Consider the following 21,170-nt stretch of genomic DNA (forward strand, 5'->3'; position numbering starts at 1 on the left):
AAGCACAAAAGTGTGTCTGAATCCTTTATCTTTTAATCTCAATACTGAGAAAGAAAATACTGCGTCATTGAGCAAATTCATGAAAAATATATACAGGAAGAGGGAGGAGTATCAAGACTCCTCACAATGATAGCACGTCAGCAAACATACAAACAAAAAAAGTCAGCGTACTGGATTAAGCACTTACCAAAAAACATGATCTGTATTCCAAACTATATTAGAATAAATGTATTCATAATATATTTACAGAATACCTTAAATGTACAACATTCACTCCTTGTATTAACATTTTTAGGTTTGTTTAGGCACACATTTTTTCGAACAATGAGTTAGGGTTGTATTAAATGCAATCCATACACAATTTAATTACATCCAAGATAAACATGTTGCATGTTTTCCACGTTTTACGCATACATTTACATTCTAGTCTTTTCAACAGCTGCTAAGCTGCTTCTAATCTCTTTTTTTTTTCTTTTTTTTTCTTTTGTGGACAATAATTGCCCTGCCTTGCAACATTATCTGTTTTTACAAATAGCCATTCTAGAGTAGAGCATAAACCAGGGGTCTACAGGCCCCTAGAGAGTCGGGTAAGTGCATGTAAGCAGTTGGGGCAATGGGTCGGGATAGGGGTGCGTTAGCGCTAGCTACACATATAATACAATTACCCCCGGTTTCACAGACAAGGCTTAAGATAGTCCCATACTAAAATGCATGTTTGAGCTGTTTTAACTGAAAGCAACTTGCACTGACATATCTAAAAATATGTCAGTTCCAGTCTTTTGTCTCAAGATGCACACCAGTAATGTTTTTTCTAGGGCGCGTATACAAAAGCTACTTAAATGTCCTAATTGAACTAAGGCCTAATCCTGGCTTAATCTAAGCCCTGTCTGTGTAACCAGGCCTGGACCAGTGTGGATGGAAGAGAGCTGTTCGAAGCAAAGAGAATAAGAGAATGCTGTCTGTTAGCATTCCTGTTCATCTCAATGAGAGGGAGCTTGAGTGTGATTGGTTAGTTAGGTGATTGACATTTGAAGCGCTGGAACTTGAAGATGAAGAGGTTCTTACGGGGTAAATGAACTGACGCTGGCCATCACAGTTACAGATGACACTGGACAGGTCCTCACAAATCAGATTCGGGCATGTCCGGAATGTCTGTAATATTGGGCATTGTGTATCCAGTGCTGCAGCTACCGTTGAGCGTGACGTCTGCGCTTGAAGGAGGGCCGTTCTGCTTACGGTAGTTGGCCGGCATGGGCGATGGGGCTTCGCTCGGCGTCTTCGCGTTGAGGAGACTTGCGTCATCTTCATCCTCTTCTCTGCTCCTGCAAGCGGTGTCTTTTATAATGCGGCCCTTCTTGTAGGAGACGGTGGACAGGCCTCCTGCGTTCTCGTCGATGATGTTCAGACAGCGCAGGATGAAAACCACAGGCACAGGGAGGATGGCGGTGACCACCAGTGAGATGCAGACAGCCAGGCCCCAGGGCGGATAGCTGAGAGTCTGTTCTTGAGCCTGAGAACAGACACAGCAATTGGATTATTCCGGCAAAGGAATAATTCCACTTTAATCCTGTGGTAAAACTGTGCATCGAAAGCCTTAGAATGACCTGGGCTTAAAGAAACAGTCAATTTTCTGAAAAGCAACGGCATTAACTTATCTCAATAGTCACATGTAGATTAGTGCTCATAATTGCACTAGTCACACCAATAAATGTCCTTACCCTAAGCTTTTTAAAACTGACAATTACTGTAATAAGATGCACAATTCACTTTATCATTGTTACAGGTTTGCTATAGTTATTGTATTATATAATTAGGATCATGTGACACTGAAGACTGGAGTAATGGCTGCTAAAAATACAGCTTTGCCATCACAGGACTTTTTAAAAATAATTTTTCACAATATTACTGTATTTTTGATCAAATACATGCAGCCTTGGTGAGCATGAGATTTTTTTCTGATTGTTTTATGTAATACATTTTTTGTTTTATTTGATTTATGGTGAATGCAAGATGTACATTTAATTTTTTACATGCGTTTGCAGGTGCTATGCTCCCATATTATCTCTTTTTATTATCCCTCATGTTGATTTATTGTCTGTAATATTGTGTTGTTGTAAACATTTCTAAATGCTACATATTTTCCCAGAAAACTACTTTAAAGTGATTTTTAAATGACAATAAAAATGACTAAATAAAACACAGTTCAGTATGCAAATAGATGGACAAAAGACCAATTTTAATACCCTAACTAGTCTTAAATTCTAAAGACTAAATTAATTAGTCTTAAAATCTTAAATTAATAAATGATTTTTAAACTTTAGTACAAAATATATTAAACATTATATATATGTTTCAGGTTTAAAAAACAAACAAAAAATAGAACACCTATAGGTGAAATAATCTGAATGGAATCTGTACCTCTCTGAAATATAACCTCCGAATAAAAAATGTCTGAATAAAATGATAGCCATATTTTAAGTTCGAAACATTATTGCATCTTAAAGGGATACTCCACTTTTTTTGGAAATAGGCTCATTTGACAATTCCCCCAGAGTTAAACAGTTGAGTTTTACCGTTTTCGAATCCATTCAGCCAATCTCCGGGTCTGGCGGTACCACTTTTAGCATAGCTTAGCATAGATCATTGAATCGGACAGGACCATTAGCATCTCTCTCAAAAAAAATGACCGAAGAGTTTCTATATTTTTCCTATTTAAAACTTGACTCTTCTGTAGTTACATCGTGTACTAAGACCGACGAAAAATGTAAAGTTGCGATTTTCTAGGCTGATATGGCTAGGAACTATACTCTCATTCCTGCGTAATAATCAAGAAACTTTGCTGCCGTACCATGAGTCCAGCAGGCGTAATGATATGACGCAGCGCCTGAAAATAGGTTAGACAAACTTAGTCCCGGTCATGTTGAAAGTTACTGAGCTGTGGACTATTTTCAGTCGCTGCGTCATATCATTACGCCTGTTGGACTCATGGTACGGCAGCAACTCTTGTTTACCTCTGGGGGAGTTGTAAAATGAGCCTATTTCCAAAAGTATTAAAGTGTACCCACCAGTTGCTGGTTCCATGCGCTGTAACTAGGTGGCGACAGTCCCAGCTGAATGAGACTTGCGGCCAGAAGACCCAGCAGCAGCACCGGTGTGACAAACTTCCACATATAGTAATAGAAGCGGTATGGAGTGAAACCAAGCATGTCCTTCAGATCCTCAAAGAACCTGAATAAACCCACAGAAGAGAGAGAGAGGCATCAATGCCACAATCACTGCAAATTAGCTTAGAGTTGCTGCTAAACTAACTGCAGTTTGCATTTTTTACAAAATAATTTTGTCAGATAAAACCTAGTTTAGTGTTTAGTTCTTCCCTCATTTTTAAAATATTTAAAAATATAAAATATTTTCCTTATATTTTGATGGTTTAATCAAACTTGTAGGGTCATTAACACCAAATCCTCTCAAACCAATTCTCTCCGGACATAACTTTTGGCCACTATACTGTATGAAATTTCATTATATTTACGATATAATTATAACTACATTTATTTTCCATCGGTTAGTTTGTAACCGTAACTAACTTGAATTTCAATAAATATACAGTATATAAAGATGAAAACAAATACTTGTCACATCAATATGAATCTCAGTATTCAGTATCTTAAATGTCTTAAATCAATGTTTTTATTTTATTTATTTAGTCTTAAATATTTTAAATAGTTGTATGTTGTACAAAGTATGAATGTTCTGTACAGCATGTTCTCTGAGCAAAACCACAAATACATGTCCATATTTTAAACTCTTTTTTTTTCATATATCTTAAAATATCTTTTTCAGACATCTTAGACTTTCAAATTGCGAGCTGGCCTTTTTTTCAATCAAGATGATTTAATCAGTCAATGCCACAATCAATTGAAAGTAGTTTATGTCATTTAATTGGGTTGTGAAAACAATCTATTCTTTTATGATTACATCATTATAATAAAACATTTCTTAAGGTAGTATAAGACCGTAACAAACTTGAATTTTAATAAATAAATGTAGTTGATAAATTCTCTTGATATAAATACGTCGCTCATCATGCCACCAGAGGGCGCTGTAAGCTCTCTAATTAGAGGCTGAGTACTGAGTAACATACTTGTCGGTGCCGTAGACCCAGGCCACAGCAATGTTCTCCAGAAGAACCACGATGAGCAGGGGTAGAGTGGCAGAATAATCGTCAAACATGGCCACAAAGTAGTTCCCAGATCGCTGGACAAATATTAAACCAATAAAGAAGGCAAGTACACAGCAACCAACTGTAAAGAAAGCAGAGAGCAACAATGTGTATTAGAAATCCAAAGGATAAGTTAAACTGGAAATGGGAAGGGGGTACGACGTTATCCTCTCAGTATTTTATGAAAGCTCATAAGAGTTATTATGCTCATTAATGTAACGCGATTAACGCTGTGAGTGGGCATTGTTGACTTTTGTGAGTAGCGGAAGTAGCCTAACGTCACGGAAATGTGTCTCTGTCAGGCCGATAAGGTTACTTTTACCTTTACATGGATAAACTTACGTGACATTATTTAGGTTTAATCTGATTAAATGTCAATTAAATCCATGCAGTATACTGTTAAAGTAAAAGATTGGGGTCAGTAGAATAAAAAAAAAAGAAAAAGAAAAGATGAACAAGTAAGGACACATTAAATTGATCAAAAGTGACAGTAAATACAATTATAATGTTACAAAAGATTTCTGTTTTAAAGATTAAGTAAAAAAAATTATCACGATTTCCACAAAAATATTAAGCTGGACAACTTTTTTCAACATTGATGATAATGTTTGTTGTGATTAAAGGAATATTTCAGCTAAAAATGCAAATCTATCATATGGTTTCAGAGACAGATCAAATAATGATCCATTATATTCTTCAAACTATTAAGTAAAAATGTTTCCTTCTCATATTTTTTTTGGCATTGGCTGACCTGTGAGGTATTCCTTCCGTACTTTGAAGGTGTCCACAATGGGGGTAAGGATGCCCTGGATAGTGCCGAACATGCTGCCCAGTCCCAGATTGACCAACATAAGGAAGAACATCACAGACCAAAAAGGTGAGGCTGGGAAATGAGTCATGGCTTCAGTGAAAGCGATGAAAGCCAAGCCTGTGCCCTGCACCGCCTGTGAGAGAAAAGATAAAGGTAGGATTCTAGCATGCCTTCAAAAACCTTCAAAAACATGACCATATCAATAAAAAGAAAAGTGTAAGATTAGGCTTGACTTATCATGGCAGCTTGTTTTGCACAGGCAAACATAACTTGTATTTTCCCCAGAAAAAGTAAAATATACTTGATCATTTTTTATTATTTTTTTATGTCAAGATATTAACATTAGATTACTGCTATAGCGATAATGTACATACATTATGTATGTTTATTCTGTACTGTTAAAATGCTGTAGTTTGCTTGAGGCCTCTGCATGAATTATTCAACATGTTTTAGTGTGAGGGTTTATGTCGAAGCAAGCAGAAATGTACAAAAATAGATTTGGGTAAAACGAAACACATCAAAAGTCGCAGGAGGAAATGTGCCCGTGTAAAGAAAGAGCCTCATACTAGGCCTATGACGGTTCTTGCAGGTGTTTGTGGTTTAATCTGATTATGGCATCACCTCAGCCAACACGTACCGCGTTTATTTCCTTTTGTTTCATCATGTAGTGCCTCTTAATCTCCTACACACTAAAGGCCACTTGGTTTCCTACACACTAAAGGCCACTAAAGTACTTCCTCTGCAGTTTCCATTATTTTGGTCATAAACTTTTAAGTATTCATATATCCTCTGTTTATGTGACACTTTATGTGATCTCAGAATTGCATGATATAAACGCGAGATAAAAAGTCAGAATTGTGAGATGTAAACTCGCAATTATCTTTTAAAATGTTTTATTCTGTGGTGGAAAAAAGCTTCCACATAAAGGGCCTTTACATTTGCTAACCTTTTTTTTTTTTTGTAAAAAACAAGCAAGCAGGCCCAGCCCAGGTGAGAAAAAGTAACGCATAAGTAACAACACATTAATTTCTATAAAAAGTAACTTAGTAGTTACTTTTTTAGGGAGTAACACAATATGGTAACACATTACTTTTAAAAGTAATTTTCCCCAACACTACTCATCATTGACCCCTATCTGTTTAGTTAGTTTGTCAGATTTTCTAATAGCTGTGAAGTATGGGTTTTAAAATGACACTTTTGATAGCGAGTGCTCTCTTGTGTTGTATTAACTTTTCAAAACATGACTGGAGAGAGAGCCTAACCAGCAGGGTTAAATTCCATGGAAAGTTTGTGTTTTCAGTTGTCTCTAAGGTTTCCCCGTGTCTCTCTAAGGTTTCCCCCGTGGTGTATCAGTTCACTTTAAGCTCCTCCTCACCTTGTTCAGCTCCTCTTTGATGTCGCAGTTGTCTAAGCCTAGGCGTGGGTAATCGTTTTCCATCACGCCCTGGATGACGCTGGTCATTTGCTGGTAGTCCTCTGGGCTAACATTACTGAAGTTAATATGGTGTGGGATCAAGCTTGGATTAATCTCTTTGCCAAGGAAATCAATGATCTTCTTTGTGTTCCTAAGATACATTAAAACAAGAAATTCAACTACCGGTCATTGGGCCTGTGTGCAGTTTCATGACAGTTATGGACTGTACATTTATTTTAATAATATTTGGAACTTGCTACTAAACTGCTTCTCAGGGTTTTGTCTTGGACTTACATTTCCACACATTTGTCAATCATGATGTTGGCTTTGAAGCCCAGCACAGCGAACACTACTAGAGTGGCCAACACTGAGGTGAAGAAGTTAATGAAGGAGACCAGCACAGCATCAAAGTGGCAGTTGTTGTCTCGCTTGTTGTAGCTGGAGAAGGCGATAACACCACCGAAACCAAGACCCAGGGCAAAAAAGACCTGCGTGGCAGCTTCACGCCACACTTTGGGCTCCAGCATGATTTCCAGCTGTAAGAAGATAGTGAAGTTTATTATTTGTCACATGCTAAATCATGCACTGTGATATGCTTTTTATTTAGAATATCTGAAAACATCAGAAAATATATAAATTTGCCTATGGTTAAACTGAGAAGCCAATTTTTTAATCATCCAGGCTGATATATACAGACCCTTTCCAAAAAATTTGAATATCATGGAAAAGTTTATTTATTTCCATAATTCCATTCAAAACGTTAAACTTCCATAGATTATAGATTCAGGGGCCACAACTTAAACGATTTCAAGTATTTAGTTGTTTATTTGTACATGAGGCTTCCAGCTCATAAAACCCACGAAAACAGGATTTAAAAAAATTAGAATATTACATGAAATCACACAGTAATTACACAGTGATACCATGGTCATTGAACCAGGTTTGGGTTATTTTGGCAGTGTGGGCAGGTGCAAATCCTGCTGGAAAATGAAGTCAGCATGAAGTGCTCTGAAAATGTCCTGGTAGACGGCTGCGTTGAGTGGACCAACACCAGCCGATGACCAACACAGACTGTGGAAACTTCACACTGGACTTCAAGCATCTTGGATTGTGTGCCTCTCCATTCTTCCTCCAGACTCTGGGACCTTGGTTTCCAAATGAGATGCAAAATTTGCTCTCATCAGAAAAGAGGACTTTGGTCCACTGTGCTTTATTAAATCCAGAGTCAACGCAGCCGTCTACCAGGACATTTCCAGAGCACTTCATGCTTCCTTCATTTTCCAGCAGGATTTGCACCTGCCCACACTGCCAAAATAACCAAAACCTGGTTCAGTGACCATGGTATCACTGTGTAATTACTGTGTGATTTCATGTAATATTCTAATTTTTTTAAATCCTGTTTTCGTGGGTTTTATGAGCTGGAAGCCTCATGTACAAATAAACAACTAAATACTTGAAATCGTTTAAGTTGTGGCCCCTGAATCTATAATCTATGGAAGTTTAACGTTTTGAATGGAATTATGGAAATAAATAAACTTTTCCATGATATTCTAATTTTTTGGAAAGGGTCTGTAGACCGATTGCTACTTTAAACATTGGGCTGCACCACATATTTTAACATATGATCATATAAATAATTACCTTGAGCCACACACACACACAGTAACACTCTTAAAGGGAAATTCTTTCATCATTTACTCAGACTTTTATCGTTCCAAAGCTGTTCAGGGTTATTATCATTAACTAAAACTCCAACTATCAAAAACTTTTTTATTAATTAAAATAAAGCTATATATTAGATGGACAACTTAAACTGAAAGAAAATGAGGAAATATTGCCTCAGCATCTACCTGAAATAAGTTCAATTTGAAGCACTAAAATGATTGGAATCTGGAAAAAAATGGAAATACAAACCTAAAACTGAAATAAAAATAAATGAAACCTTTATAGTAATATTTATTTTAATATTATAATAATATTATTTATTATAAAAATTGATTTAATTATCCCCCCCCATTTCAGCAGTGCAGTGATTGTAATGGCTCTGTACTAATTACCATTGTGTGTGAAACAGAAGCAGTACAAATCTAAAGCTTTGGCTACGTACTATCATTTAATTGTGTGTTACACAAACCACCCTCTGATAAGACTCTGAAGCGACATGTAACTCAACAATGGACACATTGACAGCTCTTTGCACTGAGGAGAAAATGTGACCACATCTTGTGTCTGTGTGTTGGATGGATATTATGTAAAATAGCTGGCACAATTAGACAGTCTGCTGCATTTCAATGTGTGCTGATGGAAGATTTAATTCACTTCTGCCGAGTCACATCACAAATGCATGCTGGGAAATCTGGCTAGGGTATTGTTTCCATAGATACATCTACTGCTCTTCACCGAACTGAGATGAGTGATACACATGGGAATTAGTTATGGATGATTACGGTAATTCTCAATAAATTGGGTTAATTGCTGCAGTGTGAACCAGAGCATGTAGAGTAAATTGGTCTAACCATTGTGGTAATGTGTCATCTGCTCACACATACAGTCTTACCTTCGGGGTGAACATGTGGATGATGCCGTCTATAGAACCTTTGAGTAGGAAAGCACGAACCAGGAAACAAATAAGCACCACATAGGGGAACAGAGAGCTGAAGTACATCACCTGCAGTCAGACATAAACAGATTATCAAATAATGTCAATGTAAAATTGAATGCTAGTATGTCTTAAGCTGTAAGATTATTTTCTGCACGTCAAGGGGCAGAAAAATGTGCCCTCACTTGCTGACTTTGCTGACAAACTGTGAATCGACTGTAAGGCTTTTTCTTTTTTATAGTGCACCCAATTCTGGTTTGTTTTCCAAACCTTTAAAGTCCCCCTGTGGTGAAAATCAAGGTTTTAATATTGTTTATAAGTCTATGTGGTGTTGTTAATATGCTCTAAGACAAACCATGTGTAAATTCATAAGTCAACACTTTTGTTTTCTTCTTAAAACTGCAGTGAACCAAAGACGGTCTCAAAAACGCAGTTTGAAATCACTGGTGTTTCTGGCGTCACAAAATACCTTGTAACTAATGCGTCAATGCGTGATCAACGAGTGGATCTCTGAGCAGTGAGTGGAGGCGGGGCTAATTTGCATATTCATAGAACCGCATATACTAAATGAGGCAAGGGTGAAGAGTTACATTCAAGTTATTTTAAGGCATGACATTTTTTCTTGTGCTTAAATATGTCATTTTGGTGATCACAGATGAGTTTTAATTGATAAAATGATTGACTACAGAGGGACTTTGTTACGTTTTCAAATCTAGACAGTCCGTCATTTTACAAAAGAAGAAATCAGATGCATTTGTTCAAACATTACAGTGAAAAAATAATTTTATTACAATACACAGCTCATTTTAAATGAACGTTAATGAAGATAGATGCTTTGTTTAAGCCAGATGGTGTAGTTAAGGCGTCTATGGCAGGCCTGAATGCAACATGTGACTGTAAATGAGTGAATTGAGACACAGCTGCTGACACTTTGTTTGTGATGTTAAATGCCAGCCTGCATGGCCAGTCCAATCAGACTGAAGCATATTTCCAGAAATCTGACATATGGATTTGCTTTTGATCTAGTTTGTAATAACTGGGTTCATGTGGTATTTTGCCATTCAATATACAACCTAAACGCATTTAAGTCAAAACTATTTTTGCTGACTGTCTGAACAAAGCCTAGACTTAAGTGTCTAGTGCTTATCCTGGCAATACACGGATAGTCATCTACAGAACTAAGATGATGATACTGATTGCGGTTTGTCGAGGGATGTTGCAACCAAAGGCTTTGCTCTAAACGTACATCAAAAGAAATTTTATATCTTGCATTGTTGCTGACAATGAGATCATGAGTAACTCAGTGTTGTTACTGTTAACTAAAACTATATCTAAAGTGATTACAAATGTTTTTTTTTTTTTAACTGAAGCAAAGCTAAAAAATAGAACTATTCAATAAGCTTTTTTAACTTAAAATTAAAAATGTTTCCTTGGCAACTAACTGATATAAATAAGATTACGTTAAAGTATTAAAATTACTAAAACTAAATGTAATAAAGAATAAATTAAAGCTATAGAAAAAAACTAATAAAACTGATAATTTTTTCTATAATTGAAATCTGAAAATATAAAAATAAAAGCTCATTGAATATTTAATTAAATATTATAACAGTATATAGATTATATAAAAAATATTACAATAACACTGGTGTGACTCAAAACCTTGCGGCAATGGGAACAGTTGGTTCTCTTTATGAGTTCAGTACAGTCATAAAGTTACACCCCAAACATAATTTCATAATTTTCTGTTTTAAAAGAATGATAATTTGGGGGCTTTAATGATTAATACTTAACTTAATCCTGAAATCACATACATAATTTATTTTATGGACACATTTTAATTAGGTTATATTCATTGATAATGTGTATTTTAGGAACTTGCATTGCATTGAGGTTATACATTTTATCAGTTCATGCATTCCCTGGGATTTAAATCCATGACCTTGGCATTACTAGCACCATGCTCTGACATAAAAATATATGTGCAGTCATATATTAATTTAAAATACTTTTTGAAGTAAACAAAACGGCCTTTGATGAGGGCATTAATGACTTGTACATACTGTATGACCATAATGCTCAAAAGGCTATACTGACTCATCTCTGATTCATGAAGGGCGGACCAGTCTTATAGTGTAAAGTCTTAACTTTAACTATCCCACAACTTAGAAGATTAAAAGACGTTTCTTTGTGGTTCCCCAAATGTTAAGCATCACAAAGGTTATACGAAGATCCTTTAAATAAATCTATCCTTCTTCCTGCAGACACAACTCTAATTCTACAGTACAGTATCCTCAAACACCAATAATTGTAGTTGAGTAAGGTTACAGGGTACAGTGCCACAGAACTGTGAATAGGGATGGTGCACATAAAACCATGGCAACCAGCACTGCCATGCTTTTGTGCACACAAAATGACAAAGAAGAAGAAGAAAAAAAATCACTGTAGGATTTTTTTTTTGTGTGAAATACGCTTTTGTGGGAATGTTGAATGAGCGATTGGTATTCTTTTGTGAGGTAAATCCTAGATTAGGCTTCAAAGACTGTCTTTATCCCCTTCAGAGTATAGCATATATATCCCATACTATAATATCCTTACTGACTGAGGGGCCACACTTAACTGGCAATATATTGAAGTCACCATGAAACCAAAATGGACATTTCCTCTTTTTTTTTATGGAATATTGCTGTATTTATTAATTCTAAATTATTTATCCGTCCACATCATTATTATTATTCTTATTATTTTTATCCCTGTGCCCTTATAATCTTTAACTTCCCTTCTTCTCTTCTCTGATGGCGTGAAAACCTGTCGCTCACATGAGATCACAGCAATAGCAAACTACAACCATCCAACGAGCCAATCAATTGCTGATGGACAAAATCAAGTCCCGCCCTACATTTATTCTTGCTCGAGAAGGTGTTTCACTCTGAAGGTGCTTCACAACTTTCGTTTCATACCAACTTTTACTGCTGTTCAGAAACCTCTATAGATGATCTATCACGAGCAAACATCTATTTAGTGCACATTTTTTGTTTTGTGGATATTGAAACATTGTATATATAATTAATTATATTTATACTACGGGGGAATGCTTGAACCTGATTGGCTGACGAACGTTCTAAGGTGTGCAATTATTTTCAGGGAAACATACGGCTAAAGTAGTTCAAGGCAGGTCTTGACCGCATTACAGTTCCATATCACTTCACCAAATGATTTCAGTTATTTTAAAGGTCCTTACAGCCCACAACAGCAAGAATTGTGGATGAGCATGTTTTTTTTGCCACAACATTATGTTTTATTATGTACGGAAAGTACATACTTTTTTCTCCCACTCAAACATCAGCAATTGATTGGCTCTGACGATTTTATCAGAAAAATAGTTTACCAGATTAACCAGTTTAAGCAGATAAACTTGCAGTTGAGACACTGCAGCCAAACACTGTTGAGAGACGCATAGACTCAGGTAGTTCACATACGATCTCTCTCTCTAACTGCATTAGTCTGCTATCAGTGGCTGAAGCCTCTGTTACCAGCTCTAAAGTGACGTTTTGGAATTAGCAACTGAGTTTTAGGATTAGATGCTTAAATTAGTCCTACACCTAAAAGCGATTTAAGGACAAAAGCCTGACAAATGCCTTGAAATACATCATCTGAACAATGTTTTGAGGTGTGGTAACTGTAGTTTAAGCAGAATAATTGACTCCGGGCCGTTGAATTATTGAAAAATAATACACACCCGAGGGTGTGCATTATTTTTCTAATAATTCAACAGCCTGTCGTCAATTATTCCTTACCCATGTATAATTATATGTATTTTTTTTTACATGCACTATGATAATGGATGCCTTTAAAAATCAAAACCCCTCAATATGTTGTTTTAACTTCTTTAGGGGGTTTTAATACCCACACGACTTGAAAATCAGCTGAACCGGGTCAAAAGCTCACTGATGTCAGAGTACCACATTTGGTTTTATCCGTATGGACGCTGCATCACGTTTCTCAAAGTTATGCAGGCATGGATCACATGAGAGGCCGATGGTTCTCATTGATATAGGACGGATCAGTCTGAGGGTCAGTGTTTCTCTCTGTGCTACTTTTAAGACATCCCTTGAGGTCTTGGCTGACTTTATTCTGTGACTAAAGGCAGACTTTCCTAGAACAAAATACAAAACACTTTTCTTACCTTTCCTGAAGACTGGATACCCTTCATCATAGCAAGACACACCATGGTCCAAGCAACCAACAGGCACAAAGTCATCTTCCAGTTAAGTCCTCCGCTCTCAGAGATGGAATCGGAGATATCCAGGGCCACACGATACCAGTAGAACGTAGTAGCTGAACTTTTCTCACACTCTGGTTCAATATCTACACAATAGCATGAAACTTATAATCTTGTACAGCATTATAACTTAAGATTCATTCAAAAAGTTATTCAGTATATTAAAATCTATTGTTTCTGTCTACATACAGTATGTCATATACTGAATGTATTTTTAAAAATAAAAAGCATAATTTCATGGTCTTCTTACATGTGTTCGTTTTGTTTTTGACCAGGGGACACTCGTGCCACGGAAGAGGATGCTGGAAGGACTGCGAGAAGTAGAAGAGACTCCAGCCGATGATGACATTGTAGTAGAGCGCCACAAAAAAGCACACCTGCAATTAGAGAGAATGCAGTTAAATGTATGAGCTACACCCTCTACTCCATCTCCCCAAGTCTTTAAAAGGTTTAATTAGTCACCTCTCCCCTGAGCAAAGACTGTGTCCGTCTTTGGTTATTTTTATACAGTGCATTTAAAATAACGTATGTCTACATGAAAGCACTGATATTCACCAAACAGCTGGCGAAACCGATGCCACCCAGCCGTGGACTGATGTAGTTCCACACCCCGATACTGCCCCGTCGGATGCGCTGGCCCACTGCTAGCTCCAGGAAGAAGAGGGGAATCCCTATCACCACCAGCAGAATGAAGTAGGGAACCAGATACGCACCTACAAAGAGGAGAACTGGTTATGGCCCTGTTTATTTTGGAAGCAAACTTCCACACTGTTATACACAGGACTTGGGATATACAGTATGCCAGATACAGTATATACATGTTACAAGTGACAGTATGTAAATGTAATTAAAGCAATTACCCATTGTAATCAAACATTATTCAAGGTCAATGTTTGATAATTCTTAAACTGCCATTATTGGTGTCATATATATATATAAAAAAAACGTTTTTAATGTTATTGTGTATTTTATACTGTATTGATCGTTTTTTTTCCTGGTTTTATGCCGATTTATTTATCCATTCTTTTATTAGTTTGTTGTTTTTTGATTTATGGTTATATATCATGCTAATCATGTACATTGTTTGTGTCTAATCCAATGTTATATTGGTTTTATTTATATAGTATTTATTAATGTTTTGAATTAGCTTTTATTTTTATATTTTCAATTTTCATTTTAAAGTAATTTAGTTATGTTATTTTGTTTTATTATTATTTAGCTTTAAGTTATTTTTATTTCACTTTTAATGATTCAACTTATTTCAGTTAGTTGCCAAGGCAACATTTTAAATGTTTTTTTTATTTATTTTTTATCAATTTATTTACATTTTGTTTAATTTCAGCTTTATTTTAAGACAGTTTTTCAATGTTTAATAGTTTTAGTTTTGTAACAACACTGGTACAATCAAAAAATATATATAAAATATGAAAGAACTGGTTAACCCACTGTTATTATCTGCAAATATTTTCTCTCTTGAATTAAACTCTCATTACAGAGAGCCAAAGAAGGACGAGACTGACATTTCAAAACTGTTCAAGCATTGCCAATGGCACAGGATGGAACATTCCTTCCCAGTGCCTTATGGGGAACAACTTCAATACAATGGAATTGCTTTGATGGTCTGCCGCTCTTCCAACATGTTGCAGTCATGTGCTTTAACACACAGAAACCTACTGAGATTCACAGATAAGTATGATTTTAGACACCACCATCTGGTATATTTAGAGACATGAATCTTATTAGAAACATAAACTACAGAGTCATTTACAAAAATGAAACTAGACAGTAAGTACTGTATGTTCTGTAAACTGCAGCTTGGTTTGTAAGATCTGCTTCAACCTGTATATTTTATTAAGTGGCAACTATACAGTACAGGCTTCGGGATATCATGAAATGTAATTTACAATTTTGAGCCATTTTGCATTGATTCCCTTTGTCATATAGTATATGCACCTGACCCAGGCAATGAAAAAGGTGAGCTCCACCACTGATTTGAATGTTTTATCATTAAATGTATTTAGCAGCCTTATTGTAGCCAGCAATAGGGGTCTTTAGATCTTGTGTTGTGCCCAATTAACTTTAAAGTAGTAGAATCTCACCAAAATTGTCATTTTGTTTTTGCATTTTGTTTAAGGTTTAATGTAGGTCAGATTGGTGCGCTGTGAGATGCTTGTTTAAAAATGTATGACTCCACGGGTTGTGCCTAAGATGACATCTGGCAGACTGGGGCAGCAAAACGTCATAGGTGTGTTTCTTTGAGGACAAAATATACTGTCATTGATGCCACATACTGTAGAGGGTGCGATGTTGTGGTTGCTCTGCCCTGGCAAAGACAGAGACAGCCCACACACAGTGGCCTATTTAATCTAATTACAGATCTGCACAGCAGGGTGGCCACACTCACTTATTATAACCTGGAGTAAGTAGTAAGACACGGCAGGGTTGTGGTCAAATTCTCATGCAGTTAGACAGAAAATTGTATACAAACACAATAGTTTCCTACTACAGTATATGAAACCCAAAATGTAAGACTACGATAGCTATTGCATATGTTTCTTTCCCGTCTGTCTTTCTTTCTGATACAGAAATCATTCACTAACTCTGAGAGTGTCTTTTGCTAATGACATAAGGAGAACAAAGAGAGAGACATGAGTAATCTTATCTACTGTATGTCATTGCTCTCAGGGAGACTAGGTTAAGAAGCTGTAATCTGCTTTCTCTTGACATTAAACAGCTTTGTATAATCACAGATGGGTAATATAACCTGTGATTATCCTGTAACATGCAAAACGTTTCATTTCAAGGCCATGCCTGACTGATGTGAGAACATAGATATCTCACTCAAACAACTATTTCTAATTGGTTTTTATTGATTGATATACACTATATGAACAAAAGTATTGGGGCACCTGATCATTACACCAACAGGGACTGTAATGACATTCTAAATACATAAATACATTAATATTGAGTTGGTCCCCCCCTTTGCAGCTACAACAGCTTCCACTCTTCTGGGAAGGGTTGTCCCCCCCCTAAAAATATCATTAAAAACCACACTGTGTAGTGTAAATAATATAATGATATATACTTAAAGTAATTGTGTAAGTAGTAAAACAATAAAAAAAAAAAGCATTCTAAGTTTAGAAACATTTTGATCTTTGCCTCACAGTGCTTTGTTCCACTGCCTGCTTTCCCTTTACCTCACCTACACACAAGTCCAGTGGGAGAGAACAAAGTTCTTCAGTAGTTGTGGAACTCCAGTAAGTTGGCTGTCAAGGCTATTTTATTCACTTTAAACATCGGGTGAAGTGATTATTTTCTCTTTAATACAGACGATGCTGAGTCATTAATAAATTAGTCATGACAAAAAATTATGATAACCGTTTTTTTCCCCCATAAATCCGCTATAACGTTATAACGTTACCCAGCTTGTTTGGTAGCTTGTTCAATGCTGCAGCTTGTTGGATAGTAAGTCACCCACTACAACTAACATGGCGATAAGCCTATGTGTGATCTGATACGAGGCTTATATTTTAGATCTACCGTTGTGTTGGGTTTTGCTCAATACGATGTTAAGTGGCAGATCAGAGGGCTTGCTGAATATCAGAGACGTCCTCTGTCCCAGACGAAACCTAAAATACTATGCCAGATAATTTAATAATTATAATATGACCACTTGGTGAACCTAACTCATATTTAAACAACTATCGTTGTCCCTCCCAACTGCTGATGAAATTTACACCCATGACGAGAAGTGTTGGCTTGCCATCTCTGTTCCATTTCAGCCCAAAGTTGTTCAACGGGGTTGAGGTCAGGGCTCTGTGCGAGCCATTCCCATGTCTTAGTATGCTGAAGCATTAAGATTTCCCTTTACTGGAAGTAAGGGGCCTAGCCTAACTCCTGAAAAACAGCCCCATTATACCATTATCTATCCTCCACCAACGTTTACACTTGGCACAATGCAGTCAGGCAGATTACGTTCTACTGGTATTTGGCAAACCCAGTCTCACCCATCAGACTGCCAAACAGACAGGCGTGATTTGTCACTCCCAAGAACATGTTTCCACTCCTCCAGAGTCCAGAGGCGGCATGCTTTACCCCACTCCACCCGACACTTGACATTGCACTTTGTGATATGAGGCTTGCATGCAGCTGCTCGGTCATGGAAACCCATTGCATGAAGCTTCCGCCGCACAGTTTTTGCTATGGAATCTGCAGAGCGTTGGCAACTTTTACACACCATGTACCTCAGCACTTTGTGAACCACGCTCTGTAACTTCATATGGTCTTCTGCTTTGTGGCTGAGTTGCTGCTGTTCCTAAACGCTTCCACTTTCCAATAATACCACTTACAGTTGACCATGAAATAGGGCCTATCTAGCAGGGATTATTTCACAAACTTGACTTATTGCAAAGGTGGCATCCTATCACAGTACCACGTTAAAATTCCCTGAGCTCTTCAGAATGAACCATTCGTTTCACAACATTTGTTTTGTTTCTTTTGTCCATACAGTGCATTTATTGATTGTAATTGTGGTAAGCTATTATTCTAATTTCAATGACTTTCTATGGTCTCTACAGAAATTACAGCACGTTTGCTAGTGCAGTTTTTTTTAAACCTGTCCTGGAGGACCCCCAGCACCACACATTTTGTATGTCTTTTTTATCTAACACACCTGATTCAACTCATCAGCTCATTAGTAGAGACTGCAAGACCTGAATGTGTGTCAGGGAGACATACAAAATGTGCAGTGCCTGGGATCCTTCAGGAGAGGTTTGATAACCCCTGAGTGGACCACTTCATTATGGCAGATCTTTGTTTATTTTGACTAATTTTTCTTTGATTAGTTGTAATATTATGCCTCAAAATGACATTCATTTCTCTTAATCGTGTGTATTTTCAGAGAAAGACCTCTGGCACCGAGACTCGTGTTTCCTGCAGACAAGTGCGCAGGAAATGTATAATGAGAACTTGCAAATGGGGTGTCAGACATATGTCTGACTTTAGGTTGTCAAGTTTTTGAAATGAGGTTTGTGTTCAAGCATTATAAAAACAACGGTTTATTTAATTCCATTTATATACATTTTGAGGGGAACCACAAGGGTTCTCACAATTAAAAAAATATTCTGTAATTGATAGAAGATTGTGTTACTGAACTGAAAAAGTTAACAGTTTCAGATTCAATTCCTGGTCCACAGACTCTCTAAAGATTCTTCATTCAATTGTCTGTGTGTGTGTGTGTGTGTTTGTTTTTGTGATTTATGAGGACAGAAATTTGTATAACGACATGGGTATTACACTGGTATTACAACGTGAATGTGATTTATGAGGACATTACCTGAGTCCTTGTATGTCAAATGGCTTAAAAAACATACTAAACAGTGTTTTATTAAAAATTTAAAAATGCATCAAGTGTTCTGTGATGGGTAAGGTTAGTGTAGAGGGATTGAATATACAGTTTGGATGGTATAAAAACCATTACGCCTATGGAAAGTCCTCACAAGTATAGCAAAACAAACTGATAGGATATTCGTTTTAAATAAAAAAGGAAAATATAGGACATTTTTGTAAGCTCTAAAATAATGCTGATCATATATCCATATGTATTAAATTGATAATGGTCATTTTGAGACATTTAATTGGATTTACACTCTTCTTATAAAAAATGTATTTTGCTTAAATGCATAACCTACCACCACCGTTTTTCTGGCACAAATATGGGAACCTCCAGACGTTGCCCAGGCCCACTGAGAAGCCCACTTGGGCGAGGATGTACTGGAGCTTGCTGCTCCAGGCGGGTCTCTCCTCCTCTTCCTCCTCCTCTTCCTCTGAGCCCTCTTCAACATCCTGCTCCTTATTCTGAGGAACATCTCCTACCATTAAAGAGCTCTTTTTGAAAGAGTCCTCACAGCTGTCTTCATTGGAGAGTAAATCTTTGACAGATTCCGTAACATCGTCATCGTCAATCTCTCTCTTGACGGTTTTGCTGTTTTTGGGCATTTGAAAATGTCTTTTTTGGCGATGGGGAGGGAGAGATTCTAGGAAATCCTTTTCGACAGGGTAGGTTTCGTTCAAAAGGGCAGATGTAGGTCAGATAGAGGGACCTATCTTTAGTCAACGGAAAGAAAAGTGTGGGTTGATGAAATGTTTATCTTCTCATTTTCACGGTACAGGCTTCCTATTAGATACAAAAACAAAGAACAGAAACTAGACAGCTTAATTCCCCTAACATGATGCAATGTGACACTTAATTGCATGTTAAATGTCCTTAAAAAAAGATGACTTACAAATGTAATATTTTTGTAGCAATAACTTATTGTTTTACATCACATAAATCTTTATTTTTCTCCACTGACTGCATATCACAGAAACAGGTGTAATTCCCAGAATATCTCATTACGTTGGGACAGTTTATGCATTGTGTTTAGGGAAAAAAATCGAGAGATTTCTTTCACATAGAGAGTAGGCTACTTTTAATTTCGCATTCATTCTAGTAGCAGCAAATTTGCTACACAAACGTAAATAGAGCACAATACAGTGTTTTCAATTGGAGGCTGTGAGTAAACCATGACTCGCATCACAGCTTCCATCTGATATCAAATGTCATTTAAACCAACCGAATCGTTCGGAACACGATCATATTTCCCATCTAAATAATTTAAGCCCCACTTCATAGCACGAGGTCGGTTCATTTGCATACGAACCCAAACAGACAAGAGCGCGCCTTCTGTGATCACGTGGCCGCATCGCCCCAGAATAAAGGTTTGAAGAGCGGATTTGCAATAGATGGACAGTAAAATAATAGCAACCACGCTATTAAATCAATCTTTTGTGCCTCAAAACCTCTGGTTTTGTACATTGTATGCTAAACCACGAGTGTACAATGTGAATGATGCTGCTCGGCCGCTCTCGGTCGAAGCTCATGTGATTAACAGATTTCTTTCAAGGCTGCACCTTTTTATAAATCAGCCTCCAGCAGAACACATTTTGGCCTCTTCGTTATTGAATTTACAGTAAAATCTCTTACAAAATAACGCCTATATTCTCTCAAATATTATAAAATGAGCTCAAAAAAAAAAAAAGCATCAAATAAGGTCATGAAATCTATATGCGCATAGGGTGTCAACAATATAGGCTAAAGTAAATAATTTCATTAGCAAAGGCCATTGTGTCAACATGTGTAGATCCAATTTAAATTCCGCTTATTTTAGGAAAAAAACACTGACTGAAAATAGACGCTCACGCGAATAACACTTATTATTTACGAATGAAATACAATATACATTTGTAAAGAACTTCATTTTTACCCCCCGCCCGAATTTACTGTCACCCATGTGCGAGGTTTCATCATACACACTGGATGTGATAGCGCAGCCGTTCTCTCATCCCTGTGTCAAATATGCACAATCAAATAGAAAAATAAAACAATCTTACCTTATAACGAATCAAATGGAAATGAACAAAGGTTTTGAAAAGAGCTGTTTCGACCTAAATACGGTTTATACTCGATGGTTTGGACATCTCATATAGCCTACAATCTGATGTAAATGTGATGCAGGAGGCGCAGATGCTGTCTACTGTATCAGTGTCGTCCGTCCCACACGAGATGGGGAGGAAACTGATTTGAATTCCCCGAAGAAGTAGAACAGGCGTGTCTTATGTAGGCTATTAACATCATTTATTTAAACAGATCAAATAATATGACAACATTGAATTTTGGTTTAGACTAGTGTGTTTTTGATGTTTGAAAATAATTTTAAATCGGACCCCCACCCCCACTCCCTTCCATTAAACAGTGGTACAACCCACTACAACCCACCACAAGCTGATTTTTAGGGGTGTACC

At 36.9% G+C, this 21,170-nt stretch overlaps 1 protein-coding gene across 1 annotated transcript; it reads right to left on the reverse strand.

Moving 5' to 3' along the window:
• Positions 1-293: 293 nt before the first annotated feature.
• On the reverse strand, positions 294-20,957 carry slc6a15 (solute carrier family 6 member 15). The gene is made up of 12 exons (XM_084409046.1): positions 20,760-20,957; positions 19,019-19,503; positions 13,881-14,038; positions 13,576-13,702; positions 13,230-13,411; positions 9,002-9,112; positions 6,739-6,980; positions 6,406-6,595; positions 4,971-5,163; positions 4,142-4,301; positions 3,066-3,228; positions 294-1,510 (listed from the first exon to the last, which is right to left on the reverse strand). The coding sequence occupies exons 2-12, from the start codon at positions 19,323-19,325 to the stop codon at positions 1,121-1,123; spliced, it is 2,223 nt and encodes a 740-aa protein (XP_084265172.1). The 5' UTR covers positions 19,326-19,503; positions 20,760-20,957; the 3' UTR covers positions 294-1,120.
• Between the last annotated feature and the right edge of the window lie 213 nt (positions 20,958-21,170).

Source organism: Rutilus rutilus, assembly GCF_951802725.1.
Source record: "Rutilus rutilus genome assembly, chromosome: 5".
Lineage (NCBI taxonomy): Eukaryota > Metazoa > Chordata > Actinopteri > Cypriniformes > Leuciscidae > Rutilus > Rutilus rutilus.

Coding starts and splice junctions, on each gene's coding strand:
- slc6a15 (XM_084409046.1), bottom strand. CDS start 19,325: ATGCCCAAAAACAGCAAAACCGTCAAGAGAGAGATTGACGATGACGAT. Junction 6,981..9,001: donor TCCACATGTTCACCCCGAAG/GTAAGACTGTAT, acceptor ATCTTCTTACAG/CTGGAAATCATGCTGGAGCC. Junction 1,511..3,065: donor GCGCATGGAACCAGCAACTG/GTGGGTACACTT, acceptor GTCTGTTCTCAG/GCTCAAGAACAGACTCTCAG.